The 20,266-nt window shown below is 43.4% G+C and overlaps 1 protein-coding gene across 5 annotated transcripts in view; it reads left to right on the plus strand.

Annotated features, from left to right (window-relative positions):
* The first annotated feature begins 4,116 nt into the window (after positions 1 to 4,116).
* RGS7BP (regulator of G protein signaling 7 binding protein) overlaps positions 4,117 to 20,266 on the plus strand; it is an 89,551-nt gene continuing 73,401 nt past the window's right edge. For 3 of the 5 annotated variants that reach the window (XM_069964598.1, XM_069964604.1, XM_069964600.1), the window contains exons 1-3: positions 4,117 to 4,739; positions 6,469 to 6,635; positions 7,352 to 7,423. In XM_069964598.1, the coding sequence (XP_069820699.1) occupies positions 4,587 to 4,739; positions 6,469 to 6,635; positions 7,352 to 7,423 (392 nt within the window). In that variant the 5' untranslated portion in view covers positions 4,117 to 4,586. Of the gene's footprint in view, positions 4,740 to 5,877; positions 6,069 to 6,468; positions 6,636 to 7,351; positions 7,424 to 20,266 lie in introns of those variants that run through there. The other 2 variants (XM_069964601.1, XM_069964599.1) reach the window with 2 other exon arrangements.

Genomic DNA, 20,266 nt, shown 5'->3' on the forward strand with positions numbered 1-20,266 from the left:
AGCGCCATTTAGAGGCTGGAATGGAGGAAGGAGGCCATGTCGCATTTACAAAGCCCCTGTGCTGTGAGGACAGAGAGAAACACCCACAAGTGACCCCATTCTGGAAACTACACCCCTCACGGAATCGAACAAGGGGTGCAGTGAGCATATGGACCCCACTGGTGATGGACACATTTGTAGAACATATGCTGTGAAAATGAAAAATATTTTTTTTTTCATTTTCACGGCACAAATGTGCACGTCACCAGGGGGCCATATCCCTGCTGCCCCCCTTGTTAAATTCCTTATGGGGTGTAGTTTTCAGAATGGTGTCACTTGTGGGGGGTTTCTACTGTCCTGGCAGCACAGAGGTTTTGTAATTGCATCATGGCAAGCCTCTAATGGGAATGGCGGCTATACCTATTTAGTTGGGGAAAAGGGACAATTTTAATTTATTTGGGGGTATTAGGCCAATTATTAGTTTATAAGGTTGAAAAGGACAGGAGTCCATCAAATTCAACCTGTGATGATCCAGAAGAAGGCAAGAAACCCTCATAAGGCAGACGACAGTAGCCTCATCACTGGGAAAAAATTCCTTCCCGACTCCATAATGGCGATCAGAATAATCCCTGGACCAACGTGACCCCTGAAATAGAAATAAGGGACAGAATTTAGAAAATATAGTAGAAGACAAAAAGCCAAAGATATACGACGCGACCTGGAAAAAGCTGAAGATGGAGCGCCAGAAAAAGCCGAACACAGCCGCCCGGAAGAAGACGCCGTGGGACGCGGAAGACACCGATCCGGATGTCGGGATCAGGTGAGTATGGGTCAACACCTGCTCTGAACACCTTAGCTACATAGCTGAGGTGATCAGAGCAGGTATTTATACACTTTTTAGACTAATATCGCCATGATCGGCCGGCCGGTCCCGACCGACCGATCACGGCAATCGGGACATGGCACCGTGGCCACTATTACTTTTAACAGTAATGGCCGTCGGTGCTGTCTCAGACATTGGGTTACCGATGACCCGGAAAGCTGAAGATTACTGTTATTGGCTGATCCGAACTGATCAGCCAATAGCAGTGATCGTCGGCACGGGGGGGGGGGGGGGGAGGTTAACCACCCCCCGTGCCGACAGGGAGAGATTATTTTTCCATAACATATGCTGCGAAACTGGGAAAAAAATCATTTGCGCTGTCAAATTGAAAAAAAAAAGGAATTTGTTTTGATTTCGGGGAGTTTTGCATTTACGCCGTTCGCCCTATGGTAAAACTGACTTGTTATGCATGTTCCTCAAGTCGTTACGATTACAATGATATGTAACATGTATAACTTTTCTTGTATCTGATGGCCTGTAAAAAATTCAAACCATTGTTAACAAATATATGTTCCTTAAAATCACTCTATTCCCATGCTTATAATGCTTTTATCCTTTGGTTTATGGGGCTGTGTGAGGTGTCATTTTTTGCGCCATGATGTGTTCTTTCTATCGGTACCTTGATTGCGCATATACGACTTTTTGATCACTTTTTATTACATTTTTTTCTGGATTTGATGCGACCAAAAATGCGCAATTTTGCACTTTGGAATTTTTTTGCGCTTACGCCGTTTACCGTGCAAGATCAGGAATGTGATTAATTAATAGTTCGGGCGATACTAAATATGTTTATTTATTTGTTTATTTATTTATTTATATTTATAAAATGGGAAAAGGGGGGTGATTTGGACTTTTAATGGGGGAGGGGATTTTTTATTAATAAAAAAACATTTTTACTTTTATTTTTACTTTAACTAGAAGTCCCCCTGGGGGACTTGTATATAAACAGCACTGATCTCTCATAGAGATCAATGCTGTGTATATACACAGCAAAGATCCATCAGATCGGTCATAGATTGCTATGGCCTGCTGCAGGCCATAGCAATCTATTGCCGAGCCAGGATCAGCGTCATTCCGAAGCTGAGGCCCGGCACGGGCAGAAGAACGGATCTCCGTCCCACAAGACACCAGGGATGCATGGAGGAAAGCCTCTAAGGGCAGCTGTCAGGTTTGACAGCTGCACTTAGAGGCTTAATTAGGCGTCGCGGCAACGGGACCCGCGCCGGCTAATAGAGGCACTGCCCGGCTGCACATGTCAGCCGGGATCCTGGCGGGACCCCGCTCTGAACGACCCCCGAGGCACCATGACGTATCAGATACGTCATGGGTCGCTAAGGGGTTAAAGTATGGTATTTCCCCCCTTTACCCCAATATACACTTATTACAGGAAATGCTTATGCAGTGCTTTTTTCCCTGCAGTTCCCTGATGTCACGACCCGACTCCCAGAGCTGTGCGGGCTGTGGCTGCTGGAGAGGATGATGGCAGAGGGACACTGAGGGACACAGAGCACTGGAGGGACACTGGGCATCCCTCTGCCTTCATCCTCTCCAGAGTCAGATTGTGACATCACGATTTTACCCAGAAAGTTAAGCCTTCATGCAGTAGTAAATGCAGAGGAAAAAACTCTTTATAAGCATTTCCCATAATAAGTGGGGATTTATAATATTGGGGATTTGTATACTTTTGGGGGAAAATACAATACTTAAATAAAAATATCCTTTAAGCCAAGACTCCTGTGCTACACAGCGTGCATGGGGACACAGAGGAGGGAATAAAACACTGTGTCAGCACAAAAGGGATCTTATTAAGTGTCAGGGCAAAAGGGAGTTATTTATAGGGTGGAGGAAGAGAAGGGGCTAGTTACTGTCACCGTGTCAAATAGGGCAACTATTCATGTTGGGGCACTATGGATGAGGTTTCTTATAGGAGTAAGGAGGTTGATGCTACGGGGACGAGTTGTGGCTATCAGAAGTCTTCATGAGTGCCTGGACTAAATGGAGAAGAAAAGAGAAAATAAATGACTCTGATGAGAGATGTCACCTGTGAGTCACTGGATGTAATTGTATCCTGATCCCTATACTGTCACAATTTGGGGGTAATTCTGGACTCTATACAGTGTTTTTATGCAGTAGCAGAATTGGTGGTATTTTTCAGCCATTAAGCAGTGGTAGTGTGTTCAAGATATTATTATTATGTATAATTTTTCCCTTGTGTAGTGGTAATATTTAGTCACTATGGGGTGGTGATATGCGGCCCTTATGTGGTGGTATTATTTGGTGTTCATATCATGTTGATCTCAGTATAGTGGGCTTTGTTAAGGAGCAGTATGATGGTGATTTTGGTGATTTCCTGCATGTAAAACTTTCTTACTTTTGATTTTCGCGGGGGAAGGGGGAGGAGGAGGCGCTATTTTAGTTCTTACCTCAGGCAGCAGAAAAGCAAAATAGGACCTGGGTACAATTTGCTTTTACACCCTAACAGGTATCCAACACTGTCTGCAGCTCTGAGCAAAAAATACAGACAGGTTCCCTTTAAGTTGGCTATGTATTTTAAATGCTTTTTGTGGCACACAATATGTGTCTAAAGAACCTGTGTCACAGCAGATATAACAGTTGTTCGCTTCACTTTATTTCAGATTCCTGGCACATCTGTCCTAACAAATCTCCCCACTTTTTTTTAAAAGACATTCCTCATCTAGATGGGATCCTTAACAAGGGACACCCCTGTTTTAACTCCAGTCTACAGACCGATCTGCAGGGCAACCAGAGGGATAATCCTTGCACATTTCCAAGTTATTCTCAGCTTCTACCTATGGAATCACTTTGGGTACTAACAATACTAGGGAATTGAAATTCATGCAATTCAATACATATACTTAAAAGCAGCTCTATACTGGTGCTTGTAATATACATTCAGTGCTGTATCCACTGCTTCTAGCATCTGCTGTGACTGCATTTTCCAAAAGTACAAATTGTGAATGTTACCCCCAGTTCACACATAACCAGGAAGCAGCAGCAGAAACAGCACCCGGTGACTGTACACACCACAATGTATGCACAGTGTCTCTCACCCCATGCGTTTTATTTCATGGTCTGTCTAATAATAGCCCAGTATGAAGTAATATTGCCATTGATGTTCTTGAGGCTTTGATTGGATAAGTATATAAACAGTAGGGGGTGGATTGATAGATCACATTTTTATTCCTGTCCTATCAATGTGCTATGATGCTAACCACGTCAGTCTGCCAGATTCCCAACCTCTTCCAGTCCCACCAAGCATCTCAGAGGATCTTGAGGAAGAGAGCAGTGAGCCTGATCCTTGGCTTGATCTTCTTATCCATCCAGGGAGGTGTGAATCAGGCTCTATGAGGATGCTACAGCTAATCTAGGAGACACAGCAGCTCAACCCCCTTCTGAATGGCAACTCTTAACTGCTTGTGCTTGCCCTGCCTTGTGATCGATTTTAGGAGGAAGAAGCCTGTGTGCATTCACATTGGGATATCCAGGGATCACCATGCATTGCAGGGCTGACATCCCCTGATCCAGAGCTATGCAGCAAGACTCAGCATCTCTCCTTCTGGCTGCTGAAGGTTACCTGCTCCTCCTATAAGACAAGCTAGTTGATAAGGAGTTACAGTGGCACTTTGAGCTGTGGGCAGTGGCTGGCACCCTACACCCTCCCCCCCCCCATCTCGCCTTGGCATTGCTTGGTGGATGTGTATGCATGACTTCTGCACCGAATGGGCGCAAAAACCGCCCCAGGTCACAGGGATCGATCTTCCAAATCGGCAGCAAATCTCTCCCCAGAGATCTTGATCGCAGGGGGAGCTCGGAGAGCGCCCTCAAGTCCCAGAGAACCCTGGACCACTGCAAGATGGTGGGTACAGAAGACCAAATAATGAGAATATTTGTCATGGTTTTGCTTTAGTGCCACTCCCACCCACCCCCATCTTGTCTATTCACATCACGTGCACATGCACTATTTTTAAAACTGCAGCACCTATTGGGGATGACACCCTGGTCCACATATAGCTCAGTGCGTGGTTGGGATGCTTGTTGCAGAGCATTGCGCCCCAGTCTACAGATGTGTGCAGCAGAGCATTGCACTGGCTGGATGTCTCCACTATCTCCAGTGCAATGAGTGCATGACTGCAGCTGGGCTGGAGGTCTGCTCTTTCCAGTCTCCCCATAGTCTCCACATAATTGGACTATATACAGTATACAATTGCACTGAGCTCTGGCTCTCCACTATTTCCTAGCAGAATGGGCTATATACCGCAGATCATTACACTGAGCTGTATGTAGCCACTACCCTCACCTAATCCTTATATAGCCTACGCTTTCAATAGGTTCTATCCAGGACTTGTTCCCGGTTCACATATAGTTCAGTCACTGATTTGAATAAATGGCTCAAGGGAATGACTGAGATATATGCGGCAGAGTATTGCACTAAGCTTCTATGTATATAGTTCAATGAATGATTAGAATGTACAGAATAGAGCAGAGCATTGCACTGAGCTATCTCCAGTTCACTTCTATATCATGCCAGGAATGCATGCAGCAGAGCATTGCACTCAGCTGTGTGTCTCTATCTCTGGGTGTCTGCTCATCTGCCGGTAACAGGCTGCAGTGGAACCATATCACACATCATCTCCTCTGCCTCCCTTCCTCCTGCTATGGCCACTTGCTGTAACTAGACAAGGTCCTGCTGAATGCACAGGTGTTTAATACAATAATCACATTGCACATTCCCCAGCCTGTACTACCAAGTACAGCTGGATACCACACTAGTGGCTTCTGTTATTGCAGATATATGTTGGGCAAAAAAAAAAAAAAAAAAAAGGGTTAACTCTTTTAGTGCTAATCATTTGCTGCAGCACTTCTATTTGGGCTGTTTGTTGTAAACTCTCTACAGCTATTGTATTTGTTATTTTTTATAGTCACATTCAATTCTATTGTGTAAATATTTTCAAGTTTCAACTATTTGTTTATTTCTTGCTGCATGGTTACCACCAGCATGCCCAGAAAATGTCCAGCGTGCCCCTGCTAAAACACACCGGCTTCTGCAAGATCCAGACAAATTGTTCTGGTGGATTAAACGTAAAGTGCAAAGGGTTAAATATAGGTGCATTAAGTGGTATTGCATCAAAGGCAGCCTTAAAGGGGACACAGTAATTGCTTGGACACAAATTTCTTCCTATATACAGTAAGTGACTAGTTGATTATTATGTATATGAACTCATTGGCTGACCGGTACAGAAGACACCTGGCTGCATTCACCTCTTTGTCTAGTCTCCAGATTAGGTGGGGAGAGGGTTGTTGTCCTCATATGCACCTAGCGCTGCCTTCATTGTATATTCTGGTAATATCTGCTGTAATGTGAGCCATGCAGATCTGTTTTATAGCCAATGTAACGGATACCACATGTATGAAAATAAAGTAACGGAACAGGTGTTATTTATTTATTTTTTTATTAAGTATATACCTATGCAGTAAAATAGTCATATTAGGTACTGACTAATATATAGAATGAATGTGATCAGGAACTGGCAACAGATGTAATGGAGAAAATCATGCTTCTGATGGTGATAATATATTTTTTCTAGCTTGTCCAGGATTTCAACACCCAGGTGGCATTGTATCGCGAATTAGTCATATCCATTGGGGACGTGTCAGTAAGCTGTCCCTCCCTACGGGCTGAAATGCAGAAAACTCGAACCAAAGGCTGTGAGATGGCTCTCCAGGCACACCAAAAACTCTCAGCAATCTCTGGGTAGGATATGTGGTTTCCATAATTTATTACCAAGCAGCTGATTCATTATGTTAGATATGTCTGTGAATGAGGGCTGCTCAGAGGTCTTTGCAAGGACACCAAGCTGTTATCATGTATCTCGTAGCTTCCTTCTATGGTGTTAGAAAAACACCCAGAACCTGATGAATGTTGATAGTTCTGAAGACATTGCTATGAAACCAAGACATCTTCTAATGACTTTGTAACATCAACATTAATATGGCAACCTTACTATTATTAGCATTGTCATCTGTATGCTTGGTTCTCGACCTGTAGTATGTGCACACCAGGTGGTAGAAACCATGTCTTTAGAGCACTTATACTGTAGTGCAGGTCAGTACGCGAGCATAATTTTAGACATTTTGGATTCAGAGTGACTTAGTTTAGACACGCTGGTCTATATCATATCACCACGTTCCAAGTGGTAACACATATTGAGAAATAAATAGCACATTTTGGCACGTTGGTACATGTTCATATTATTGATTCTCAATAACTCCATATTTAGGCACTTAATTGTTGGCCCCATTTGCAAGGTGAACTCTAGTACCCCAAATGATAATATGATGGTCGCAGTGTGGTTACAAAAAAAACAAAACTGAAGAGAAAGGTTGTATCACATGTTGCTGATGGACGTAAAATGTTACTTGATACATTTGTAAGATTTCTTTTGTTGACTGGTCTTGTTTTATGTTTAGAATGCATCAAGAATTACAGCCCAACCAACCCATCTGTTCTCAGTGGTTTCAACAATGCTATCAAGAAAGCAAGTAAAAAAAACATCATTTGGCTTTAATAAGCTGGGAAATATGCTTAACATCTTAGTGTTTCCACCATAGTTGACAAGGTTCCCCCAAGGGTCTCTTGGGTTTGCAGGAGGTTGTCAGACAGTTTGCTTGGCAGGTATGCTCTGGATGGAGCTGGTAACTCTAAGGGTAAGTTTACATATGGCAGCTTTTTTTTCCACTGCAAACCCACTGTGGACTTCTGCTAAAGACCTGTGGCAAAACCTACATGTATATAATGTGGATTTTTCCTGCAGACTTATAGCAGATTTGATTCTGTTATATTGCAACAGGTACAATCCGCAATGAAAATCTGCAACAGAAATTGAAATTTAAAATTTTCAGATCACAGGTACAATCTCATTTACTTTGAACAGTATTATAACCAGTTGCAGATTTTCCCTGTGCAGATACACAGACAAAATCTACAGCTATCCCATCCAGTGTGGACTTACCCTTACACAGGAGTGACCAGACTTAAAACGACTCTGTACCCACAATCTGACCCCCCAAACCACTTGTACCTTCAGATAGCTGCTTTTAATCCAAGATCTGTCCTGGGGTCTGTTCGGCAGGGGATGCAGTTATTGTCATAAAAACAACTTTTAATCCTGCAGCGCTGTGTCTAGCGGCCGGGGCCTACATTTGTATATGCATTAGGCTGGCACACTCTCTCTGTCTTTCCTCTCCACCCTCCTCATCATTAGGAATTATCCAGGCAGATTGCTTCCTATTCCGCACCTTTGTGTATAATGAACATGGGCTGGATCGTTAATACACCTGTGCAAAGCTCAAACAGAAGTAAATGTTCCTGGATCATTCCTAATGATGAGGAGGGTGGGGAGGAAGGATGGAGAGGTGGTGCCAGCCTAATGCATATACAAATGTAAACCCCGGCCGTTAGACACAGCGCTGCAGGATTAAAAGTTGTTTTTATGACAATAACTGCATCCCCTGCCGAACGGACACCAGGACAGATCTTAGATTAAAAGAAGCTATCCGAAGGTACAAGTAGTTTGGGGGGGGGGGGGACAGATTGTGGGTACAGAGTCGCGTTAAAGAATTAGATTGACTTTTTGCAAGACTGAGTTGGGTGATCTGCTAAGGAACCAGCAGATAACATGTTAGTGCATGTGGCATGCAGAGGATGCTATTGCCAATTGTCTGCATGCCCTCTTCTCAGCAACCATAAGCTATGTACTGCACTTGCTCCACAGGCTTGCCCTCTTCATATATGACATTCTTGTTCCAAACCCCCTGCCCTCTAGGGAACTTATATTAGCCATTGAGAAGTATAGGAATGTGTCTAATAGCATAGGAGGAGGCTTACAAGTCTCTATATAATTCATCAAAAGTCAGCCACCATGATTAGAAACATTGGGGCACATTTATCAATTTGCACACCTGGCATACGCCACGGAAAAACGGCAAACTTTATCCTTTTCCGTGGCGTAGCCTCTTCGCTTGGACATGGCGTAAATTATGTCAGTAACCTGCACCTGCTCCAGAGGAGGTGTAGACTTTTGCACAAGCCCTGTGACAGGTGCAAGTTTCGCTGGATTTACTAAGGGTGTGTTTACACAGAGAGATTTATCTGACAGAGGAGAAATCTCAGTCTTTCCTTTATGGTCTGTTCCCTGTTTACAGTCTGTTCCTGGCTTTGGCTGCAAAAATCTGTCAGATAAATCTCTCTGTGTAAATGAAGCCTAAGAGGCGTGCATCTCTTAGTAAAACTGGCCCTGTGAATGGGGACAGGGCTAGATTTAAAGGGAACCTGTCACCTCCCGTGCCGGGGTGACAGGCTCCCGACCCCCTCTTAGAGCCCCCTATACTCACCTAATCCCGCCGGGTCCCGCTTCTGGAGATGGTCGGGTCACGGAGATCTCAGCCGCTGCATCCCGGCGAGCACGCTCCTCTGATGAGTCCAACGCTCATAGAGAATGACGGAGCGCTGGACTCTCCTGTCATTCTCTATGAGTGTTGGACTCATCTCTCAGCGCGCGCGCCGGGATTCGGGCGCCGATACCTCCGTGACCCGACCATCTCCAGAAGCAGGACCCGGCGGGATTAGGTGAGTATAGGGGGCTCTAACTGGGGGTCAGAAGCCTGTCACCTCGTCACCGGGGGTGACAGGTCCTCTTTAAGACCAATGTAAGAGTACTCCAGTCTTAATAACCCCCACCACCACCACCACCACCTTTCCCATTGCTTTTTGTTGCTAGAATATCCCTTTAAGTAAAAAAAATGTAACAATGATTTCATAGAATTTTTTAAAACAATGTAGGAACAATGGAGATCAAATCCTTAACAAGCTCCTAGATTTTTTTATTTTTTTTTGCCAATATAATGCACACTCACCACCACTATTCTGGTACTGTCATCTGTTTTATCCCAGCTCTGCTCCATTCATACATTTTATTACTGTGTGACCCAGCCACCATCCTAACTTTCAGATTACAAGCTGCATGCACTTATTATTTTAAAAATCTGCTATTAATCCCATGATGCATCAGCACAGCATCACATCTAGAGCCAGTACCGTCTGTCTGTTGGGAGGACAGTGTAATAATACTTTTGTATATATCTCTAAATAAGCTAAGAGACTATAAGGATAATACATTCAAGGAGGTTGAACTGTCATGATAACTTTGTGACAGGAGCTGTTTAATGGGAGTTTCTGCCCCTCACCCCTGTGAAGAGCTTATGTGGAACAGTCCATGCAGCTTCACCATATAAAAAGTCGTGCTGGCTGACATAATATGACAGGCCATAAGACAAGAAGATAAAGTATTATTAAATAGTTGTCACCCTAATACTAAAACAGTATATTATGTATATTACAAGTATTCCCTCTTCTCTCCCATGCCAAGCACTGGGTAAACTGTATCATGGTGAATTATCCCAAGTGTTCCTTGAACTCTTTATTTTTATTACTCTACACAATAAATTATTTAAAGTTTTAGGGTGCCTTCACACCTAGCGACTCGCGGCGTAAATTACGCTGCGAGTCGGGTAGGTCCTGGCAGATTACTTTCACTACATACACGCAGCGGTTTGAACGACCGCTGCGTGTATGTAATTCTGCCGGCCCCTTAACCCCTTCAGCTGCCGCCCGGCTCCTGCTCCGCTCCTGCTCTGTATACATTACCTCTCCTCGCTGCACGGGTCCCAGCGTACTGCTCTCCCGCCAGGCCAATCAGTGTGTTGCCCTGCCACAGCCACTGATTGGCCGGGCGGGAGAGCAGTACGCTGGGACCCGTGCAGCGAGGAGAGGTAATGTATACAGCGGAGTGGGAGCGGAAGCTGAAGGGGTTAAGGGGCCGGCAGAGTTACAAACTCGCAGCGGTCGTTCAGACCGCTGCGTGTATGTAGTGAAAGTGATCTGCAAGAACCTGACAGACTCGCAGCGTAATTTACGCTGCGAGTCGCTAGGTGTGAAGGCACCCTTAGGGTGCCTTCACACCTACAGGATCCGCAGCAGATCTGCAGCAGATCCGCAGCAGATTTGATGCTGTGTTCAGTTATTTAAATGAAATCTGCTGCGGATCTGCTGCGGATCCGCAGCGGAAAATCAGCTGCGATACGGTACATGGGAAGCTACCCTTAAGTAGTTCTTTAGCAATGGAAACCAAATGCAAACACAGAATAATGTTTCGTAGACTTTTCCTATGCTATTGAAAATCATTCCTAATGTGATGCTATTACACTAAATGTAGCATAGACTTTTTCAAGAAAATACTATTACTTTCTGATGTGCGGTGTCTGTCTGCTGGGGCCACCACTGATCATGAGAATGAAGGGACTGCAGTGGCTGGTTAGCACTCGATCCATGCCAAAGTTTCTTCCTGCCCAGTATCACTCACGTAAATGGAGCTGTGCTGCAGCGTCCTGTACAGTGTGCAGGGAGAAAGTGTAAGGGGGAGTAATGCAAGACATATAACGTAAAACCTATGACCATAGTATGCTGTAAAATTCGATATAATATATGTAAAGTAAACAAGACTGGGGAAGACTGAGTGGTCTGGAAATTGGGACCCATTGGATCTTACATTGCAGGAGCTGTACAGTTTGTTCACAACAGGTATAAGAGCCTGTTCATTGCAAAAGCTGAGAAAGCTACCAGTAATATTCCTGAAGGAAGCCATGGTTCCCACCTCCCCGGCAGTCTGATACAAAGTCCCTGCCCAGAATTCCCCTATAACTATAAGGCCTGCGTCCTTAATGCTCTGCATGCTGATGATATAGTTGAATGCTATATACACTGTTTTTCTTACTGCTATGTACACTTTGCTCTATGGACTTTTTATCTGACCAACATATGACACTCTCTTAATGCTGTTTGAGCTATTTGTTGGGGCTGCATGTCACAATTAGAGATAAGCAAATACGATTTGATCGAGTAGGTATTCGATCGAATATTGCGGTATTCGAAAGATTCAAATTCAATCGAGTAGTGAGGCGAATACGCGGGAAACATTCGAAAGCCCTCCTATCGCACTTGGCGCTTTTTTAAAATCCAATAATCATGCAGGGAGGCCGTGAGGGACCCTGGGAGTACGCATGCAGCGCGAAAACGGCGTCTACCCTCATTGGATAGCTGAACCGCATGACCTCGAATCTTAACCCCTAGACGACCCTGGACGTAGGGTTACGTCATGGAAGTCTGTCCCCAGACGACCCATGACGTAACCTTACGTCATGGGTGTTATTCCCGCTATGAAGCGCGCTCCGGAGCGGAGCGCGCTTCATAGGAGGTGGGGGCCGGATGCAGTGAGCAGCCGGGACCTCACCGGTAATGACATGCTGCAGCGATCGCGCTGCCGCGTGTCATTAACCCCTTAAACGCCGCGATCGCGGCGCGACCGCAGCGTTTAAGTGTAAGTGACAGGGGGAGTCCCCTGTCACTTACCGATCGGGACCCCCGCAGTGTGACTGCGGGGGTCCCGATCGGTAAAACGGACTGCTGGAGGTCTCTTACCTGTCTCCATGCGGTCCGATCGGCGATCTGCTACACTGAGCCTGCACAGGCAGGCTCAATGAGCAGAGCGCCGATAACACTGATCAATGCTATGCCTATGGCATAGCATTCATCAGTGTAAAAATCAAACTAGTGAATGTAGAAGTCCCCCAAAGGGACTTCAAAAGTGTAAAAAAAAAAAAGTTCAAAACACTAACACACTACCCCAAAACCCCTCCCCCAATAAAAGTCTAAATCACCCCCCTTTCCCATTATATAAATAAAACATATAAAAATGAATAAATAGATAAACATATAATATACCGTAGAGTGCGTAATTGTCCGATCTATTAAAATATAACAAGCGTCATTGCGACCGGTAAACGGCGTACACGAAAAGAGGGGAAAAAGTGCGCAGATTACCGATTTTATGTTACATTATATATTAAAAAAAATCAATAAAAAGTGATCAAAACGTCCGATCTTCACAAATATGGTATTAATAAAAACTAGAGATCATGGCGGAAAAAATTACACCCCATCCAGCCCCATAGGTGAAAAAATAAAACCGTTATAAGCATCACAATAGGCCCATTTTATTAATATTTAATTGGCAAAAAAACGGATTTCATAAAAAAAAAAATATATAACATTAGAGAATCTGTGTAACCTGCATATGGTTGTGTTCGGACTGACCTATAGAATAATAGTGTCATGTCGCTGTTACCATATACTGCATTACGTAGACACAGGAACCCCCCAAACATTACCATATTGCATTCTTTTTTGCGATTTCACCAATTTATATCTTCATAAATAATATATTTGGAATTCCATCATACATGTTATGGTAAAATGAATGACGCCATTACACAGTACAACTATTCCTGTAAAAAACAAGCACTTACATGGCTTGTAGATAGAAAACTGAGAGTGCTAGAGCTCTTAGAAGGGGAGGAGGGAAAAACGAAAGCACTAAGATCAAAATTTGCGCGGTCCACTGGGTCATTTTGGGCCTGGTCCTCAAAGGGTTAAAGCGTAACTGTCATGTTTTTTTTTTATTGCAGAAATCAGTAGTATAAGCGATTTTAAGAAACTCTTTAATAGGTTTCATCAGCCAAAAAAGCCTCCTTCTGTACTTAAGAAGCAATCTCCCAGCCTCCCCCCCTGACTTCTTATCTGTGCATTATCAGGCAAACACGTCTTCATTACAGAGAAGCCAGTGATGACGGGCTCTGCTCTCTCCATTGTAAGCCTATGAAGGGGGGAGGAGCTGAGGGAGATGAGGGAGATGAGGGAGCAGGAAGAGGTGACATGAAGGTCAGCTGTTTGTAGACTCTCTGGGCACCTAAAACGCTGGATTTAGGTTTCAGAAAGGTCAGTGCTTATCTATGAACTTACTGAGAGAAGATTGCAGGGTGTTGTGCTGTGCAGGACTGCTCCATGCTCAGTCACTCCTAACAGCCCCTCCCCTCTCCATAGCCACATAATGGAGACAGAAATCCTGCTGCTTCTGCAGTGAGGGGGGAGGCTGGGAGATTGCTTTTTCAGTCCAGAAGGAAACTCTTTTAGTACATAAAACCTATGACAGAGTTTCTTAAAAATCGCTTGAACTGTTGATATTTAATGTTTTCAGAAAAATGACCCTGAAATGACAGTTACGCTTTAAATACCTGGCTCCCGCCTCTCGACCGCAGATGAGCTTTCAACCTAGCCAGGGAAAGATCTTGCAGCAGGGAGAGAGAGGTTTTAGTAGCGTTTTGGTTAGGCAGGCTTACTACAGAACCCAAAAGTCCTTTTCAGGGCTAAGATCAAGCGAAAAAGTCATCTCTGAATCAAAAGCACTTCTCAGTGCTAAGAAATAGATGATATAACAGCAGCATCAGCATCAGCAGGTGTATTCATTCCAGTACCCTGTGTGTACGAGTGACTTATAGTGTCCCTGTTTAACACCACTAAGGGCACGTCATACATATTGTTCCAGTAGCCCACTATATACTGTTTCAGTAGCCCAGTGATACGCGCGAATAACATGACGCTCTGCGGACGCACATCGGAATCATGTATGTAACACTGCGCAAAAAATACGAACGAAATGTGTGAACATTGCCATAAATGTTCGTAAAGCGTTCGCAAATATTTTTCCTTTGCAACTGCAGAGAGTGGCATTATACTACAATTTTGGGGTGTTAGGTGTACCCAGGCATGCTCCCCCTAATGTCCCAGTGTCATTCCGGAGGTGTTTGCATCGTTTAGGGAGGTTTTATGAGGGACTTGGTGACCTCCAAGTCGTCGAATTTTGATTTCCAAGTGGCGTGAATTTTTTTCCCATTGACTATAGTGTGATCGAATACTCATTAGAATAGTCAAATATTGGTGCCTGTTCGATTCGAATTCTCGAAAGTCGAATATTTCACTACTCACTCATCTCTAGTCACAATCTTTTGGAAGTTGCATCTGACAATGTTTATCTGGATACACCTTTTATCTGAACTCTGTGATATATTGAGCATTTTACTGTTGGGTGACTAAATATTTGACCCCTATATGGTACTATCTATCTACAAGATCTTATAGGGAATATGAACATTGATCCAAACAACAATGCAGGAGACCACCAAAATGTCCATTTATCAGAAAAATCATAACATTAAAGGGGTTGTCCAGCCAAAATCTTTTTCTTTCAAATCATCTGATATCAGAAAGTTATATAGATTTATAATTTATTTCTATTAAAAAATCTGAAGTCCTCCTATACTTATAAGCTACTATATATCCTACAGGAAATGTTTTATTTTTAGTCTGACACAGTGCTCTCTGCTGACATCTCTGGCTGAGACAGGAACTCTGTCTCGGTTTTCTATGAATCCCCATAGAGAGCCTCTCCTGCTTTGGACAGTTCCTGTCTCGGCCAGAGATGTCAGCAGAGAGCACTGTGTCAGACTGAAAATAAAACATTTCCTGTGGGACTTATACTAGCTTATATGGGAAGACTTGAGATTTTTTTTAAGAAATAAATTGCAAATCTATATAACTTTCTGAAACAAGTTGATTTGAAAGAAAAAATTTTTTGCTGGACAACTCCTTTAAACTTTGAATCAATTCCATGATTCGATTCAAGAGAAAATGTAAAGGATTGCAAAAAAGAACCCATATTCACCTTCTTCAGTAAAGATTTCCAAAGCAGACAAACCCTTTAATGGCCATTTTGACTAGAAAGAAAAGGAAGCATGGTCAGTGACTTACCTTCTGTGAGTAAGATATCTGTGCCTGCTCATTGCTGTTAAGCAAGCAAGGATGTTATTTAATATGTTGGCAGAGTTATCTTTTCAATACCAGATTGGCCTAAATGCAGGAACCTCCACTCATGCATTAGTTGGCAGCAAGTCTCTTGTCCCTGCGGCACCCGAGATGAAAGCTGGAACCACTAGCCAGCAAATATCCAGCATGACAGGTTAATCCTCTGACTACTGACATACGAGAGTTTACCAGATTAAAATATTTCTCAATAAGCATTTTACAGTTTATTTCCAACTTTCCCAAGAGGACGGCAAAGAACAACAAAGTGGAAATTCATGCCTGGAGTGTGTTTGTATTGAGCAAGCTGTTGAAATATTTATGGGTTTTCAAGTAATTGTAGTGCCCAGGCTTAACAATATCAAAGCTGATGTCATAGAAAAATGATTTTCCATAATTTAAGAGTGAATTATAGTGAATAAATACTTGTGTCCGTTAGGCTTCTTAGAGTATTGTGCTATTGAAGTCCTGTAGCAAAGAGCATGATGCACATATGTACCAAAAATAAACCTATAAAAACTCTTCTTATCCAGGAACAGCACCACTCTTAACTATGTGTGGTGACCAAAAGGGTCTGCAAGATGGTGGAATGAAGGAGCTAGGTGTGTTGCGGCACCGCTGCAGCACTTGTCATAGGGCCTCAGTGGTTGCTAGCTCCTCCTAAAGTCCCTAAACACTAGGTAAAATGTTCCTATTTCCCTTTTCTACATTGTGTTGGTGCAAGACACAATCACAAGGAGTTCAGGGATAACCGTGGAATTGTTAACTTTAAAGTTCTTTAAGATGTGGGTACAGAATTGTGTTAACAGTCTTAGTTGAATACCGAGTTCAAGTTCACAAGGGCATAGACTTTTTTTTAAAGCTGCTGGGGAGCAGGTGGTTGAACAATCGACTAGGGACCGGTGCAGAGGACAGTGGACCCCAGTGCTGGAGCCAGGGAGGTAAGTGCATGTTGTTTTTTTACCCACCTCCTTCCCAGCAGTTTTGAAGAAAAAAAAATAAAATCTGTTCCTGGACTTCTCTTTGCGTTTAGGAGACTTTTGAGGATAACAGGATAGAAATGGGTAGTACACCCTGAGTTGCAATTAAAGAAGCAGGTATAAAATAACGTTTCGGTCTACACGACCTTTATCAGACATCTCCCAGTCCAGGCAGGGCACCTGCTGCCATCACGCTGACAGCCGGCACAACTCTCCTACTGATACCAGGATCTATCAGTCTGTGCCTATACGAAGACTTCTACCCCCAGCACTGAAGCTGTTCCACAAGCTGTTCTACCAGGACTCCTCACCGTTAATATTCAAATCATGATAATTCTGATGAAGGGCGTATAGGCCGAAACGTTTTTGTATATCTGCTTCACCACCTATGCAAATAAAAACCACTTTAATTGCAACTCAGTGTGGAGTACCTATTTCTATGCTTCTCTGGGCTTGACCCTTCTCCGGCACCACTACTGCTACTAGTACGTGGATCCACTAAGCATTGAGGATAACAGGAGTGACAGGGTGGACTACTAAAAGGGGGAACTGTCCATACAGTACTAAGCCTGATAACTTTGGATTGGTTGCACTGACTTGACAGACTTTAGAAGGGAAGACAACCAGTACTCACGGTTGAGAATCTGGCTTGGTGTGATGAGTACGTGGAGCTGCACAGCCAGTAGTACTTTGCACCAGTGAGTCACTGGTAGGGGTCGACCTTGAACGTTTGCCAGTAAAGACTCCGCAAAAGCAGGGGGGCACTTCAGCAAGAAACTTCGGCAGCTTTTCCAACCCCTGACTAGTCTTGACTCACTGCAGAATGCAGAACTTTACTAAAGACTGTAAACTTGAAGACTGATGACCCTCTCAGCGTGAACATGTAACTACGTGAACATGTAACTACGCCCCTCAGGCGTAGTTGCACCTCTGGTGGCTTAGCACTGCATGGTTATGCAGTCAAGAACACAGCAGAACAGCAGCTCAGGAATAGTTACTGGCCAACAACCAGGCATCTGGAAGATGACTCTCTGGCTCTGGATACAGCTAGACATAGTAACCTCAGAAAAATTTGAGTACAAGACTAACCTACAGGCCCTAGCTAACCACCTTACCTATAGTCCAGGGAATGTTTCCCATTGTTGGAGGTGACCTGAGGTAGTGAGGTCAGTTACTGACAAAAAAAATGAGACTTTGGTTAGGGTCCTGATTGGCCAGGGGAAATAATAGACACTTTCAGCTTAATTGCTAAGCTGTGATAGGCTGACCTGGGAATAACCATAGGCAGACTGGCTCCTCAAGCATGTGGCATGCTAATGCTAAACAGTTAACGCTTTAGGGACCAGCAGCCTATGTTTGCTTTCAGTGAACAACTCTCATAGCAAAAGATACAGAAAAGTAGCATATAACCTTCATCCCCATAATACCCTCTAGACCTGAGATAACTATTAAGACAGTGGCGCACTACCACATATGTACACATTCAGCAGCAGTAAGAAGCACTCCATACAGTATGTGCTGTGTCTGGTATTGCAGTTTTGCCTACAACCCATAATAAAGAGCAAAAAAGCAAAAAGAACTGTGTTTATTTCTAAATTCTGGCTATCACTTTTTTTTTAAAGCCGCTTTTCTGGCAGTGTGACTGTCCAGTTTCCTGTACATAAATCCTTAGAGGCTGCAGATAATATTGTATAGAAATAACATTAGATATGTTATTGCATTACTAAAGATGGGGCTGCATGGCTGCATCTGGTCTCATGTAAACCACAGTCAAGTCAAAATTGCAGTGCAATTTCTGTGGCAAAATAAGGTTGGGGTAGTCTTGCAGTTTTTGATTTCTGGAATTGCTGTACATGATTAGTGATGAGCGAAAAGTGAAATATTCGAATATTCGATATTCGTAGAATATCTCCCGAATATTCAAATATTCGATCGAATATTCGATCCCATTAAAGTCAATGGGAACAAGTATTCGATTATTAAAAAACATCTATTCGACCACTTGGAGGTAAAAACCGGAAGCTGGGGGATTTGAACGCTTATCGAATATTTATTGAATATTTGGCGAACTATTCGATAATATTCGATAGATCGAATACCTTACTATTCGATCGAATATCTATTCGATCGAACAGTATTCGCTCATCACTATACAAGATGCATTTCTATAAAAGAATTTGGTTCCAAAAAGTATTATACACATTCTTGACTAAAATTTCAGGATTAGCCTACCATGCACTCTGACCTTTACAGGTGAACATAATAGGGGAGATTTATCAAACATGGTGTACAGTTGCCCCTAACAACCAATCAGATTCCCTTTTTATTCCTCACAGACACTTTGGAAAATCAAAGGTGGAATCTGATTGGTTGCTAGGGGCAACTGGGCCAGTTTCACTTTACACCATGTTTAATGAATCTCCCCCAATGTGACCTTCTCTAAATGTTTGAATGCCCATGTCCAACTGTTCAGTGTTTCTTTTTGCACAACTTGCTGTTCTTAAAGTGACTGTACCACCAGGCCCAGGCTGAAGCACTGGAGGCGGGCCGACACACCCTTAGTGGGAGGAAACCCTAGCCCCTATATGATAGGGTTTCATTGATTCTAATGGAGTCACGTCATGGAGGGGCTGGGGTTTCTTCCCACTGTGAGTGGGTCGGCCTTCCTCCAGTGCTTCAGCCTGGGCCTGGTGGTACAGTCACTTTAACTAAGAGCTTGTTCAGTGGTGGTGTTATAGTGTGTGGGGCAGGTGTGTCCTATCAATACAAAACTGCCCTACACAGTGTGAATGGTACAGTAACAAGTAATAAAGTCATTGTGTGTCTGCATGAACACAGGCCTTATCATCTTTATGGAGGACAATGCTCCAGCTCATCAAGGTTGCATCATTATTCTGTACTAGGGATGAGCGAACCGAACCGTAACGAACCAGATTAGTTACGAACTTTGCAAAAAGTTCGGTTTGGCACCGAACTTAACTTTGAGAACGTTTGTTACAAATCTGGTAAAAATAACAACAGCGACGCAAAATTGTACTTTTTTCACAGAATAGACCAGAATACAAGGGATTATTACTCCTATAATGCCTTGTATCCTGGTTTTCTGTGAATATCAAGATGTGTGACGTCACCCCTGTTAGGGTGAGACCTTAAATTAGTCTCCTCAGATATACCTGGGTGCTGCCTAATCAAAAATGTAATGTGACAGCTGTCTGTGAGTATCAACCAAGACACATGAAAACAACTTCAGTGTTCAAGCTTATCGAATTTATTAAGGGAAAATCTCAGTTCATATCTTTACAATAAAGGTTAAAAAAAAGAAGAACCCCGTTTAGCCGCAACAAAAAAAGTTAAAAAAAAAAACTGTCCAAAAAAAAGTCCCATCACTGTCCCAGAAAAAAAGTCTCATCAGCTGTCCCATCACTGCACAGTTTTGAAGAAAAATGTTGGCGACTCATTGTGATTCTTGGTGTCCAAGACCATGCACCCCAGTGCTGATGTCTGCTCCTTTAATTATGGCCAAGGGCAGTACATGTCTGTTACTGCCCATTGGGTCAACATTCCCCCAGAAGACCACCAGAAAGTTAGCCCATT

This window comes from Dendropsophus ebraccatus, chromosome 3 (assembly GCF_027789765.1).
Source record: "Dendropsophus ebraccatus isolate aDenEbr1 chromosome 3, aDenEbr1.pat, whole genome shotgun sequence".
In the NCBI taxonomy this organism is placed as follows: Eukaryota; Metazoa; Chordata; class Amphibia; order Anura; family Hylidae; genus Dendropsophus; species Dendropsophus ebraccatus.